General features: G+C 32.6%; 1 protein-coding gene across 2 annotated transcripts in view; it reads right to left on the bottom strand.

Annotated features, from left to right (window-relative positions):
* Nucleotides 1-797: 797 nt before the first annotated feature.
* Nucleotides 798-16,489, bottom strand: part of LOC124362541 (gamma-aminobutyric acid receptor alpha-like) — a 112,882-nt gene continuing 97,190 nt past the window's right edge. For both annotated transcript variants that reach the window (XM_046817141.1, XM_046817143.1), the window contains 8 exons: nt 13,474-13,556; nt 10,713-10,847; nt 8,190-8,342; nt 7,481-7,614; nt 6,310-6,432; nt 4,260-4,349; nt 2,125-2,212; nt 798-1,601 (listed from right to left, as the gene is read on the bottom strand). In XM_046817141.1, coding sequence (XP_046673097.1) covers nt 1,336-1,601; nt 2,125-2,212; nt 4,260-4,349; nt 6,310-6,432; nt 7,481-7,614; nt 8,190-8,342; nt 10,713-10,847; nt 13,474-13,556 — 1,072 coding nt within the window. In that variant the 3' untranslated portion in view covers nt 798-1,335. The remainder of the gene's footprint in view (nt 1,602-2,124; nt 2,213-4,259; nt 4,350-6,309; nt 6,433-7,480; nt 7,615-8,189; nt 8,343-10,712; nt 10,848-13,473; nt 13,557-16,489) is intronic.

The following is a 16,489-nucleotide window of genomic DNA, read 5'->3' as shown; positions in this document are numbered from 1 at the left end:
ACTGGGAGAACATATTAAACTGCGCCAAACGTTGTACGTGTTTGGTACATTTAAACATAATACTTGGGTCTTTTCATTGTACAAACAATTATTGTAAATTGTTTTGATGATATTTACATGTTGTTAAATAATATTAAATTATTTAAATATAAGATAGCCTGATAATAATGTTTAATAATAACTGTTTATATATATATATATATATATATATATATATATATATATATATATACATATATTTTTCCAAAGGATTGTTATCTTGGAGTACAAATTTTACTTTACTTAGAGATATACTCATTAACACTTGTTTTTACTTCAATAAACTTTTGTGTTGCACTTACTCAACTTTGAGTTTAACTTCACACACTCTGGATTAGCACTCATTAAAATGGTATTTTATTGCACTAAATCGAGATTTGCTAAACATGCTAAACAAGCTCACTTAACTATGGATTACTTTATTTAACCTGCAGTTACACTCGAAAAACCTTGCATTATTTCCGTTAAAAAGCTTGAGTTGCGCTGTCAAGCTTTGTGTATTTACTAAACTTAAATTCCAGTTCCATTGACAAAATTTTGAGTTCTCTTTAACTTTACTTAGACTTGTACTCACTCAACTCTGTGTTTACCTTCATGTTAGAATTTCACCCACTAATATTAAGTGGTTTACTTAATCTGAAAATTTGTATTTGCTAAACTTTATATTTTACTTTATTTATATGGAGTTATTAAACTTTTATCTTTTACTTAACCCAGAGTTTCGGTTTGAGAAATTTAATACTATCAGAACTGCAACGTCAAATTAAATATACTGTTTATTATCCATTTACAGATCTTAATTTGTTTGTTAATACAAGTTTATTTCTGTTGTATCACGGTGTAGAAAGATTATTTTACGTAATAAATTTTAACATAATGCTGGTAAAACAATCTGTTGAAATTTCTTTTCAAAGCTTGAAGAGTACGGATCAGGTTTAATTCATTAAGAAGTTATACTAGAAAACGTAGAGAACTATGTTTGGAAAACAAACTTATTTGCTTAGATTTCTTATAATATTCCAGAACAATACCGATGTTGCACGTAATTATTTGTTACCTTAAGCAAAATTTAATTTTTATGATGATAAGTGGGATTGCTGACATTTTTTCACAGTTATGACCCTCAAAAACATTGGATATCAAAACATTGTGTAAGTTTACTTATAATATTACGACCTTCATCGAATCTTGTGGGGTAAGATCGGTTACTGTATGCCTAAACAGTCATCTTACAGCAATGACACTCAAGATACTACGTGTACAGTAAGTGGTCTTGCTTGCCGACTTGACACGACTCTAAGCGGGAAGGTCTGTTCGCCGTTGGATTCTCTCACTGCGGCTGAGGTACGCGTACCAGTAACTCATGTTGATGGCCAAAAAGCACAGCGGAAAGAACACTCTGGATATTCGATCTATTTTGGAGACCGAGTTGAATCTAGGAGTCCGCTTCTTGCGCCGATGACTGCGGGGGTGGAAGGTAAGTGACGGTCGGGCGGCCTGGCTGGGCGGCAGGTAGGGTGTTTCACGTCCCGGAGACTGGTGTACACTGGCTTTCCCACAGCCTGCAAGTAAGCCGGGGAGTTAAACACTGGAGAGGAGGTTTTGAAACAAAACAATAACATTTCTACTCGCACCACAGGCAATAGTATTTTCATCAAAATTATCTCTAGTCTTTAACAAAGGGTAATTGTTCCTGAATATGACTTGAGTATCATATTCGACGTGGAAAATATTTTGCCTCACTGTTACCATCATTAATATTTCACTTAATGTTAAATTTGGAATATTAAAAACAGTTTTGAAAATATTTGTCGTAGTATCAAAACATATTAGATACTCGAAACTAGACAACATGAAACAAGGTACATTAGTGTTAAGAATTCTGATTGGTTCTTTCGAACTTATTTTACGAGTTTTATAAGACTTATTTGCTCTAACAAAAAGCCTCCAATTTATGTGATTTCTCTTATTTTTATTTGTGAACTTTTATTATAATCACCTCATATTTTTAACCCCAATCAGCCTTTGTATAATGACTAAGAAATTTGTTTTTAACTGGTACTGTTATACATCTTCCATACTAACCAAGACAGGAAGGCAAGCCACTGGTCCAGGATTCTTGCTGTCCTCGCCCGCTTATAGAAGATATGGTGCACGCTGATAGAGGTATTACCTGGAAGCAAGTTACCATTTTAGATTACTGTTAGGTTTAGGTTACTATTAGGTTTAGGTTACAGAAGGTTTGGTATTAATACTATTTCGTATTAAATCCCTCGGTATTAGCCGGTTTTATAATTTTTAATCAAAATTAACACATTTTCAAAACTAAAATGTTTTCTTTTCAATATTAACTATAGTCAAAGCAAAAATTAAACTATCAAATAGTTTAAAATTGCTTCATAGTATTTTGTCTTAATGGTTTTAAACCAGAAAAAAACATTTTGATTGTGCCTTGAAGTTAATAAGGATATAACCAAATTGGCGAACGCAATGTAACAATAACATCGCCAAGTTTACATCGTCACAGTTTTCTGAAAGACAATTGCTTTACCCTCTCAACAAAGAACAATAATATATTTATTTGAAAGTCATTGCAATAAAAGCAATTTGCCATAAACCTCTTGCCGTAAAGTCTCCATCGCTCAACACTGTATTTCTTCTTCAAGAGGATTTAAACAATCAGCTTTTACTTGTGAATATATTTGATATTTTATGAATTGTACAATAACGAAATGTATAATATTTAATACAAAATTATGATATTATGCTTTTATGCTTTTAACTACATAAAACATGTATGATATGAAAGTATTGATACATTTTAGGATATAATATAAGTATGGACTCTTGATTTTATGTTATTTGGTTCATAGGCTTATGTGGCGGTGTCATAATTGTTCCCTTTTTCGGTTCACACCACGTTAGTGACACAACTACAATTTTTTAAATATTTCGGCTTCGCTGTTAACCGAAAACAGAATGAATTATCTTGTGACTGAAGCTCTCTACATTAAAACAGAATGATTCAATAATTGAGTTTTGTAAGTAACGTTCCGACGTGTTTCCAGGCAGAAAAGTATGAGTGTGTGTTGTCTATTACGATGCAGCATTAGCTGTGGCTTGAATAAGTCGCTTTTCCTCTTTAATCTCAGCGGAATAGCGTTAGATAATTTTTGTCGTTAAAATCCTTTTTTAAGAGGATCAAAAAGAAGAGTGGCTTACTAGATCTTGATGCTTTAAATTTCTATATTATCTACTACGAAAACATCAGCAGCATTATGTTTAATCCTAAACGGGATAAAAGTCTCTTTACGAAGGGTTACCTAATAGTTTAATTAAGAAGATATTTTTCTGGCTCTTTTAGTCTGAAAACACCTTTAGTGCACTTTCAATACCTTTTATTGACTGAAAAAGGAATCAGGATTATATAGGTGTAGCAATCGAGGATGATATTTCTTTACAGGAGTGCTTGGACTGCTAGTTTGATCAGCTTGTGTTAATGTAATCTTTGCTTGTATCATTTACATAAGAGAATCAACTCATCCAATGCTATACATTGAAACACGGAAATGTGAGCGTCCAGACTGCCCTCTATGGAGTGAGATGCTAAGGTATTAAATATTTAAAGGTAACAATCAAAGTTACGTAACGCAGCTCTCCCAGAAATAACTAAAATAATCCCTCGGAACTCACGACACTCCGTGCGTATGAATTATTTATCTCCTGTGACGTACCTTTAGTATATTTACAGTTATTTATGTTTATGTACTATAGGTAATACAAATTAGATAGTATACCTTTATTACAAGAGATCCGTATATTTTTCTCTACTTTGGAATTTATAACTCAGTTACCAAGTAATATTTTAACAGGTTGGACCTTTATTACAAGAGATCCATCTTTTTTCCTTACTTTAGAATTTATGGTCATACAAGAGATCAGGTGACAATTAACAGATTGGCTTATTTTTAGTTCGTTTAGTTGGCTTATAATTTATTTTAAATAAATAAATCCATCACGCCATTTAATATACGAATGTCAACTATTTTTACATGGTCATAAAATACTAAATTTCTAACTACATCTCTTCAAGTATTGTAGTTTGCCGTCAGAGTTACTGAGCCTTGTATGATGTTATTGAGGAGATGTTTGGTGATCATTTGCAGCAGGTTCACTTAATTGAAATGAGTAGACGTAATGAAATTCTTTTTAATTCTTACCTCCACCAGTCGAGTGTTACCATTGATGGTGACGCTACGGCGAGGGACTACGCCTGCGCAGGTACTGGACTTTCTTCTTCCAGGACCTTCCTGAAACACAGTATATACTCTCGAACATGAAATTTATTTTACGTATTTTTCTATTAATATTATGTGTGTGTTTTGTGTGTGTGTGTGTGTGTGTGTGTGTGTGTGTGTGTGTGTGTGTGTGTTTTGTTTAATATATAGATTATACTGTATGTATAATCATAGTAATTTAGATAGCTTTTTATGTAATTTTGTTTCAATAACAAAAAGATTGTGTATATGATCTTACGTACTATTTATAAAATGTGTATCAACGCCTGCCATATATTTCAAGATAACATAAACCCATTGGAAGTGATTAAGGCAAGACAAAAGATTGAAACTAATACAGGGTGGAGCGCGGAAATTTGCTTTTTTGCACTGCAGGCTATGGCGGCACTGTTGGTCGAAGAGAGGGGAGAGTGGGCGTGGCTTATAGTGGCTGACGGGAGATTTGTATTCCTCTGCGTTCCAAATGTTCCAATTGCCATCATGCAGTGGACACGAGAGGAGAGGTCGTTTTGAGTTGAAGCGTATTTTTCAAATGCCCACTCGATCAATGCAGTGCAGCGTGTTTTTCGTTTACGATTCGCTGTTCCCCCATGCGGACGTGTTCCTGGTCGGCAATCAATTGTAAATTGGGTAACTGCATTCAGAACAGCAGGGAATGTGTCATGAGTACGAAGGGGACCTCAGAGAAGGATTACAATACCGGAAAACATCGATAGAGTTAGAGCAGCAGTACTGCAATCTCCAAAACGCTCTACTCGGAAGCAATCACTTGCTCTTGGCATTTCAAGACGTTCTCTCCACCGGATTCTTCATGATGAACTGAGATTATACCCGTATAAAAATGTGCGTGGTCCATCAATTGTCAGCACGGGACTATTCGACACGGCGTACTTCTTGTGAAGACATGCTTGCAACTATACTGCGTGACGCAATTTTGTTCTTTTCTGATGAGGCACATTTTCACCTCAGTGGGTGTGTCAACAAGCAAAACATGCGCTACTGGAGTGAAACAAACCCCAGAGAAGTCCACCAGAGACCTCTGCATTCGGACCGTGTCACTGTGAGGTGCGCCATATCATGAGTAGGCATCATTGGCCCTTACTTTTTTCAGGATAACCGTCGTGCTATAACTGTGAACTCCGAAGGGTACTTGACTATGATACAGGATTTGTTTCAGCCGGCTCTTGAGGCAATGCAATTAGAGGATACATGGTTCCAACAGGATGGTGCCACTGCACACACAGCGAGGGTTACCCTGAATTGTTTGAGGCAAATGTTTCCTGGACGGCTTATCTCTTTGAGGGGTGATGTGAAGTGACCGGCACTCTCACCAGACTTAGCCTCATGCGATTTTTTTCCTTTGGGGTTACCTGAATTCGAAGGTGTATATCAACTGTCCCAACACCTTGGAAGACCTAAGGAACAATATTGAGGCAGAAATTGGCAGAATACTAGTCGACACGCTTGTTAGAGTTAATGAAAACTTCAGAAAACGTATGCAGCAGTGTGTGGATGCCGAAGGTCGACATTTTCCAGATACATTATTTAAAACCATGTAATTTAAAAATTCCCTTACTGTTCAATATAATTAAAATAAAAAATAATTTTTTTTAAGGTTCATAAATTTTTTATTTTATTTCCATATCAGCAAATTACCGCGCTCCACCCTGTATAATGTGCAATGCAGTACCTATTACTTCAATATAAACGTGTATAACAGAGCATCAGGTAGATATATACTATTACAAATTTCTTGGGAGTAGTTACAGTTACGTAATATTGTATCTACCCAAAAGAGCACTATAAAATTAATTGAGGTAATGCGCACGTTTATTGTACTATTTTGATGGGCTCTAAATGTACATACAAAAACCCCTTACCATGGGGTGGTTCTGATCTATTGCTGCCACCTCATACCATCTCCTTATGCGTTCTCTTATTTACTCGAAATGTCCGTTTAAGTACTTCTTACCAAAGGCTCTATGGTTCTGCGAGAACTCCAGTCGTCTTCGTCAGAGTCCGAGTCCGAGCTGAAATCGGCGCTGAAGTAGCACTCTCCACTACCGTACTTGGTGAAGTAGTGTACTAAGGCAAACTGTAACCAAAGGTTTTACTTACTATCGGTAGGTAAGGGTGATTTTTTTATCAGAAAATATTTAAAAGAAAATATACAATATTCGTTTATCCGTATTACCTTAGGACATCAATAGGGAGGGATAACATGAAGTGCAACTGTTTGGTTTTTTATTTTGGTAAACACATACCAATTCCAAAGTGTTTTGGATTTTATTAAGTCAGTAATAAATTTAATAACCTCAGTTTGATATTTATCTCTCAAATCGGCGCTGTGAAATTGCCATTGATAGCAGCCTATCACTAAGCGATCAGACATTCGTAGGAATGTCTCATCGCTTTGTAACTTGTAGAAGTTCGACCAATTCCTGGTAGAAATACCATACTCCACCATTCTTATATAAACTCCAATATGTGAAGCGCATTTCTAAGAAAGGCCTATTGGCTTATTTTAAAATATTAACTGGCCTAAATACACTTTACGCATGAAGAGCCATCTACTGACACTGTGAACGCAGCTCTCCAATCTACGCGACAATCTATTGACAAGATGATACAATTCATTATCTCTTACTGGTAAAGGCGAAGAAACTTGGATATTGCACAACAACACAGAATATTTAAAGATGTTGGTGCATTACGAAAATCATTCATAACTAAATGATTGGTTTAAAATTAGTAGAGTGCGAGAGAGTAGTATACTATCGTTGTTAGTGAAAAGCTTCTCCCATTTATGCTTCTAAATGAAAAAACTGACCCTACTTCAAAATTATATCTCGCAAATTTGGCATTTCATCCTCGATTCTGAAACCAATAACAAGACATTAATGCATTGTCACTTTTTTATTCTATAAATTTATTGACTTACTGTATTAGTAACAACATATGAAATTTTATTATGTTTACTTCCAAACTATTTTATTGACTAAATTGTCTTGTACTGTTCCTGATTAAATGTTCACACACGCTTTGCTTCGACCATGTTTACACATTACTTTTGAAAAAATAATTAACCAATTCCTTCAATCTTGATAAAGAGGAAATAAGAATAAATAAGCTCTTACACGAACCTGTATGATGGTGGCGAAGATAAAGCCGAATGAGAGGAAGACAAAAAAGTCGAGAGCTGTTGGATAAGGAACTTTAGGCAGATCAGTTCGAGACTCCAATCCCAGAAACGTCATCGTCAATACGGTCGTGATGCCTGTAAATAGGAATTTGTAATTCGTAAAATATTCTTACATAAATTATACGAAGATGAATTAGGGTTTTTAATATTTCTTTTACTGGTGTTATGTTAGACGAAACGCCATTAACCTACATCAATAATCTACTCATGTAATTTCATTTTCTCTTCCACATAAGGTCAGAGTTCGTAACTACGACTACACTTTTTCAGAAATGTTTACCTCTAACAATTATTTATGTCTCGTTCTTTTCTCCACAACCAGCTTATAAATACCAAACCTTAACTTATAAATGAATACTTTCAATTCAACAACAGTCCAACAACAGTTATTTAATGATATTGAAATGAAATATGTTGGCAGAATAAGCTTATCAAGAAAAAACTTAGGTACGCTTCTGATATCCTTTTTAAACATTGTAAAACACTATTTTATCTGTTAATACTCACTTAGTAAAAGTGATATGTTTTGAGAACCAAAAATACAATCTTTAAACAAATCAAGACTAGCTTACTTATTAAACCACTCTAAATGTTTGGATACCAGCCACAATCCTAGTTTAAAAGTTTCACTTACAGTTAAGTTCACTTACCCAGTGACACTCTGTCAGCTGTGGCTTCACGGTTAAGCCAAAAAGACACCCAGGACAGAACGACAAGTAGGACACAAGGTCCATACACTTGTATCAGAAAGTTACCCATGTGCCGTTGTAGGTGAAAGCTGACCAAGAGCATGGAGTATTCTCCTGGAATGAGACATCACATAACATATAACACCAGAAGGACAGATAGGACAACACAACCTGCAGGATACACGACCAGCACAAATTTATCAGGAGGTTAGCTACGAGCACCTGTGAATGAAAATTGACCAGGTGCATGGAGTAAATATTTTAATGTAAAAAATATTAGAATAAAACTGTAATAGTTCTTACTATCTAGATAAATTACAAAATTTGTAACATTTCGCAAGTTTAACATATACGTATATAATGTAAAAATATAAAAAATATTTCGTTTCCTTGGTTTATACAATAGTTTTTAGAATGTTTAGTGCAAGCAAATAATTATTTGTATTTCGTATTATAATATGTTTATGTTTTAATTTCATAACCTAAATTAAGGAAATATGAGTTGTTTAGTGAATAAATTACTATGACATTTTGTTCGTACAGTTTGCTAAAAGTGTTGACACAATCAATTAAATTTATCAATTTAAATTTTTCCAAAATTATAGATAAGAAGTTAACTTTTTATAATACTTGTTTTTACACTCATCGTTAAGAAATGAATTAAATTACTTTTACAATTCCTGTTTTTTACTTCATTATCCTGAATAACTTTTCTATCCTGTAAGTTAATATGGCTTAGTAACTATAAAAAAAACTACAAACCGATAAGTTCATATATCATTTTGTCTCATATTTCCTGTGGTTGCCCTTAATTTACTTTAGAACAAGAATTGTATACTATCAATATCACTCTTATTGTACTTATTATAGTTTGATGGACAGATTTTCACTTTTATAATTGAACATAGAAATACTAATTAGTATATTGTCAAATATTGTGTCAAATATAGTATAATACAATCAAATATTGTTGTATACGGTTTTACCTAATACATTATGTAACAAACCTATGCAATTTATTTAAATTGGGTTTTATAATATAGATTATATTATAATTTTATTATTACAACACCTGCAGTAAATTTGTACTGTTATGAAAAATCAATTTTTAATTAGTAAAGTAGGTTTTAAATTGTTTAATAAAATAATTAGTTTTCAATTTGTAAAAAAATTGAATTATTCAACCCAATCCTCATTATATTTCACAAAAAAAACTCTTGTTATTTTGGAAAACATCTCCGCTGTGAGAGTTTTCCGTTACAATAACCTCAGCAGAAAATGATCTCGGGACTCGGTGGAGCGAAATAAACCCAAACTTGAACCAACCAGAACAGTCTATTCATTTGTAACTCTATGTTTACTGTTGGATTGTACTACAGATGCATTTAATTAGATTTATAGTTTTCTTCAATACAAACTAGTAACGTAATACTCAAGAGTGTTCTAGTGTTCTTTTAATTTATGTTCTAGTGAAAGAACCGGCTTTTATGTGCTCACTAACGCAACTAATATATATATATATATATATATATATATATATATATATATATATATATATATATATATATATATATATATTAGTATATATATATATGTATATATATATATATACATTTAAAAGATGTTTTAGTAAAATTTTAGTTTAAGTTTGTGTAATGAAAATATGCATGAGGACTATATTTACTGTATGTGAAAAAAACCTCTGGAAAAGAGATTCTTTTAAAAATGAGTTGTTTTCTCCTCACCCTAATACAGGAGAGTACAAACATATTAATAATATATGTACTCGGGATGTTTGAAATGGATTTTCCAAATTAAAAAATGCTCAAACGTAAATCATATTAAAAACATTTATTCTAAATAAATAATTAGCAACATTTGGTACATTTAATTAATGAAAGACCTCCTTTAAAACCATGTTTTGTATGTACAGATTTGTTAGCTATCAGTATTTAATCATTCATATCAATAAATAAAGTTTGTTACAAAGATACCTGAGTTATTTGTCCTTAACTTAGCTTTTATCAATTTAGATAGATCATCCTGACCTATACTACTCTCCGTGTTGTCAAACGCTCACTATATACTGTCAAGAAAAAGGTTAAATTATTTTACTTTGTGGTTTTAAAATATGTTAACAAACTATAATCATAGAAAGTAATATTTCGCGAGCTAAGCAAGCACTGCACAAAGCTGCATAACCCAAATACTTTATATACTGGAGGTCCTGTAATAAAATAAAAATATAAAAATACAATATTAGCGAGATAGTGAATCAATGAGAGATAAGTACGTGACTGAAGTAGGTTAGAGTTACAGTACGTAGTAAGAGAGTGTATACTTATGGACGATAGATGTGTGACCCAATACTGTAATATTACATAGTACGAGAAATCATAATTATGGACAGCTGATATACGACGTAATATTGTAAGAATGTAAGAACACATAGTACGAGAGAGTATACTTGCAACATTTTGGTACCCGACTTAAGCATGTCCGTCTGATTGGCGGCTGGGGTGGCGATCAAGTCGAACTGGGAGAGTTTCATGTCGTCTGCGATAGCCACTTGCCGCTTGCCGTTCCACACGTAGAGTACGTCATTCACCGTGTAACCAACTGCAACAGACAATATTGTCAAGTTCTATCTAAATATGTGACAAGGTAGGAGTACGCAACATTACGTAACGGGTAACCTTCTCTAAGGTTGTATGTACAATCTCAAGCTCATTTCATTCTGATAATGATTTAATCAGTTACAAATTTATTTTCTCTGTGGTTTTATCGTTGGCATAAAAGATTATACGTACACCAATGTAAAATGTAAGCTATACATTCCATGAAGTGAAATGTACCATCGTTGAATATTCATGAATTCTCATTGACAAACTTTTAAATCTATAGGTCAGTTCTTTCTCAACAATATCACGTGGACAGGCACACAGATAGACAGACGAACAAAAATTAATTTAATTTTTCCAGCCCTTCGAGGAATAGGCTTCGTTAACGCCTAACCAACACACATTTTCCTTGCTGAGTATACGTCAAACCAATATATGTATACAGTGGGAGAAGTGTACCTCAAAGATTTTTACTTTGATACCTCTAATAGAAACAAAATTGCTGGTCCCGACAGCAATGTATAGTTTAAATTTGCAGCGGCGGGTGCTGCAGAACAAGATATACGTATCATAAAAGCTTCAAATTTTTAAGAATTGTAACTTTTTTACAGGATTTTTATATTTTACTACCTTAACATAGAAATCGATGGGGATCTAAAAGGATTGGTCGAAGAAGAAATGCTTAATGGAATTGTCTGAGGGTTCATGATAATTCATCTTATGAATAACCATTAGAGCAACTAGAAAAGTGCAGAATAAAAGAATGTGTAAACAATTTGATTAAATTAAAAATATGAAATTCTAACATATTGTGACGCAGATCACATGTACTCTGTCAGAATGAAAAGAGCTTTAAGCTTGATACTTTACATGCTACCCCAACGAAACCTGATACACAACACGTATTGAGGCGTACTTCTACCTTGTATTTTAGTAATTAAATAAACATTTATTACGTTTACAATTATTAATAATATTTACAACACAATATAACATGTTTTATTACAACTGCCTTGTATCTATTACGGATGTAATGTTAATGTACATTTTGGAATATATCCCATCATATACGTAAATATTGCTACAAATTGGCTGACTCATCCGATGGTTGTTCAAAAATGTAAATATCTTCATGAGGCATAGGATATAATATTGCTAGAATCTATGAATAGTGTTCCAGGACTACCTACCGTCTCCTTTAGTTCCGCCACCGTCTAGTATCTTTTGGTTTCCTAATTTGCTTGGTTTTCAAATTCTTTTTAAATAGTTAAAATATAAAAAAGTAATGTAAATACATATCAAATAAATTAAAACATACCACATATATTTCATAATTTTATTTTGGTTTTCAATATTGACTGAAGATGAATGGCCCCGTGAGATGAATGGTGGTACAGCCAGACTGACATACGAGCTAAGTCTGCAAGAACTCGAAGATAAGCTTTCTCCACACGTGATTAATGATTTGGATCAAGTCAGAGAGAGCCCCACATCACTTGAAATTTATAACACGGGAATAGCTTTGAACCCTGATATCGGTTTTATAAACTACTAACTTGTAATCAAAGAATTTAAATAACAAGGTCTGTTTTTTCTGAAGACACAAAACACATTACCTTTGGTATTAGTATAAACCTAGGTGAAAAGATGAATAGAATATGAAATATAAATCAATTGTCTAAGCGCCTAAAATATAATTTGACTAACATATATTTAAAGGCGAATATGAATTTAGACATGAAAGTACCTTATGAATGGAATTTTGCTTTGATACACGATATTGCATATTGATATTAATTCTCATAACTTAAAAGTGCAATTATTAATACAGACAGAAGTTTATTTTGATTCCAGTCTATGGGGGTTCCTGTACGTAATTAGTGCACTTAAATCCTAAACGCAAGCCAAACATTAACACTTGAAATGGTTCTCAGAATTCTAACCCTTCACTATAAAAAAGTGATCTATACAACTTTACGAGGCTTCCTTTCTCCCAAGGAACGCGTGCTGTCCACAGGCCACAGAAAATATTTATTAAAATATATCTTAACTAACTTTATAGTGTTTTTACAATCTATCTTCACTATCAAAAGTTATTTAGAGGTTTACAACATCCACGAATCAGTGCTGACAACAAATGACTTAAAAAGGATGATTAAATTCTGTGTTAATTTTAAAGTGATCTCAGAAAGCAACCTTCAATTAGCTGGATATTCATACCGTGCCACCTCAACCCTTGGAACATCTATGATTACTAATGATTACTTCGTGATGACAAAAAGATATATATATTTGTATTCCAACGATTAGAACATATTAATAACTCTGAGTCCTTAATTTAAAATATATAGCTTTACATAGTTTTATACATATATATCGTATTAAGTAAGGCACATGTATCCAGTAATAAGGAGAACAATTATAATTTTTATAAATCCGTTTCATTTTAAATTTATAATTTTGAATAAAATTTAACTTTTATTATTAAATAAAAAGATATCTATAATAGAAATGTTGTAGAGATTTATTATTTTTTGTAGAGTGACATAAATTTAAACATTCATGTGTAAAAGAATATTTCCCAGTACTGTATATATAATTGTTGAGAAAAGGCAACGACATACAGCTACCAAACTTCAGAGGGCACCGTTGTGTGTCCATAGGGAAGTTCTCGAGGTTCATAGGGCAACCAGCTTTTATCGTCAACCTGCAAAAAAATCTCATTGTAGTATGTATTTACACCTTATACAGTAATGTACTCAGGTGAAGCTAAAAAAATTAAATATACAGTACACTCACTCTTGAATAATTTCCCGTTATCTACCCGCGTGTTTAACTGCGGTTTTAACCACGGAATTCCAAAATGTCGTGACTTCTCCGTTATCAACTGCTATCCGTTATCCGTTGTGTTGAACCTAGTGTTGCGGTGCAGGAACAGGAGCCACAAACAAACAAGTCACATGTCGATACATCACTGTTATTTTGACAGTTGTTTTCCATAGTTTACTTCGAAGGCGTTGAAGTTTTAGCTATACGTTATGGCAATTACACGTGATTCAGAGATTCTATACAACTCTTTTAACATACTGTTTTAAATTAATACCAACCTTAAGTCTAGCCATATAAGACAATTTTGATAAGGAGTGTATTGTAATTAAAATTTTAAATGTACTAAAATATAAAAGACATAATTATTACATAAGCACTTACTCTTAAAATTCCTTGTGTAAATAACTGTAATTGTGACTATTTTGATGTGTATGCTACAAGAACAGTGATAAACCATTTTTGATAGTTTTGGTGAGGTATCTCATTTTTAAGGCACAACCTACACTTGTCCGGGATTTTCAAATTGCAAGATACTAATCCTAGTTATTCAACAACAAAATATCATTAAATCACTATAACTATAAATCAAATCAATGAATCGAATCAAATTACTCAATATTTTCAACCGAGGCCTATGCGTAGATGTAACTTTTTAGTTAAAATAATTTTTATAATAACAGACAGTTTTTAAATATTTATCTACAAAATAAACACAAATACACTTTTCTCTCTCTTAGGACAAGAAGCTTATAAATTGCACTTAGTCCTATAATAACCTTAGCGATGCTTCCGGAGTGACAGGATATTCATGATGGGTTAGGTTAGTGAGTAGGGCCGCCTCCTATCGAGATCCATGAGGAAGGATTTAGGGCACTAATTTCTAATACATGTCCCCACGGAAAATATCTATCATTAACAAATATAAATAATACTTTCCGAACTCGCGAAGTACCGTAAGGAATATGTTGCATGCCCTAATCAAGTTACGCCATCGATAAATGACATTATTATATTTACGATTTTGAATTTACTTAGAATATTAAACACGATATAATACATCGGAAATCAATTTCTAAATTGATTTAAATTTTAGAACAGAAATAAAATATGCTGTACAGAGACAGCAACAACAGTATATTTTTGGAAACATTCAGCCATTTTAGTGAATATATAGATAGATAGATTATCATGTTAACTATTAGAAAGAAGCTTTTAAACTTTTAAATTGTCGCAAAATAATTTTTATATCAGAATTTTTATAAAGCACTATTGTAATTGTAGAAATTGTACTAATTGTAGAAATATCGATCGGAAAGAATTGTTTACTCTATGGTAATCGAAAAGTAAATAACACTATTATGATAATTAAAGTGCGTTAAATTTAAAGCATAGATAATTATTGTAAAGTTTACGCTATAATTCATAATAATTACCGTTATTCTAACTTAAGATGACACATGTTGGGAGAAATTCTCCCACTGTGTGTTTACGCCATTGATTATGCAAATGATAACAAGTTTGATAATTGTGTGAATAATTCAAACTTTAAGACAGCTTCAACTTTACGGGGTAATTTCTCAACCCATTGTTAAACTTTATATGATTAGTTTACAAAGCGTGAACTACAATTATAAAGAAATCAGATGGATGTTACAACCAAATGATGGGAACTTGTAAGGAACTTATAATGACAAATGTATACTTCATCTGTGCACTTCGAACTTGTCAGCTGATAGGGAAACTCTTATTTAGTCACATTTACATTATACTCATACTTCTGTTGAAACAAATTCTTTAATAATGTAAATAAATTCCTTAGAAAATCTTTAGTAATCAAATGTAAATAGTAAATTTGAAAAACCTTTTGAATGCCATCTCTATATGTTTTCAAAAGAAATGGTTTCAGTTTATGTTTTTTATACTAATATTTAATGTGTGCCATGGTACTATAACTACTGTAATATCGAGGGATACTGACCGACTACTGATGTCAGGTTGTCAGATGGTATACTGTAACCTGAAATGATTGGTAGCCAGTTCCGTCTGTTCGCAGTAGAGTCCAAGAAATAACTTCACAATCCAGACAACTCTAGTGATATTGACACTTTTGAAAATTGTATGTTTTAAGACGTGAAGTCATATTTGTTTCTAGGCATTTTTACTCTTTTCGTATATAAAGATTTTAATTCTACCACTGAGCATGAGGTGGTGCTAAAATATATGATATTTAAATATTGATTTGTTGAGTTTAAATTCCATGATAACAAATAAATTTTGTGAAAGGATTTTAAATAAATCGAAATTGCAACTTCACTATCGTCTAAATGTTTCCGGTTTAAACCGCTCCACAACATTGTAAAAGCAATTTAATCCTTTAAATATTTTGTCTTCGCTGTGGAAAGCCACCTTCGATGAGCATATGTTAAATGCACTTGCCAATAATATACATTCGTTGTACAGGGAAGTTAATAATGGAGAGCTGATCACTAATGAACGATAAATCATAGAGTTATGACCAAACAACAATCAGTATAATAATTATATGACATAACAGCTTTTTTATAATTAGACGTTAATTCCTTTCTCAGTTTGAAATTGGTTATCAAGATGAATGATTTCAATTGATATATTGATTTTGGGCATTAGCTTTAATTACATGTTAGAATAGAACACAAAGTTTTGAGGATCGGAATCCAATCTCTCTTTCATGAAAAATAATTCATTAGGTCAAGTAATCACAAACCAATATTTTTCAAGCCGTATCCCACTGTAGCCTTTGCCAGTGTGATGTGTGATTGTGATCCTCGACGA

This window comes from Homalodisca vitripennis, chromosome 5 (genome assembly GCF_021130785.1).
Source record: "Homalodisca vitripennis isolate AUS2020 chromosome 5, UT_GWSS_2.1, whole genome shotgun sequence".
In the NCBI taxonomy this organism is placed as follows: domain Eukaryota; kingdom Metazoa; phylum Arthropoda; class Insecta; order Hemiptera; family Cicadellidae; genus Homalodisca; species Homalodisca vitripennis.
The sequence above is the reverse complement of the archived record's forward strand: the minus strand, read 5'-3'. Positions and strand labels throughout refer to the sequence as shown.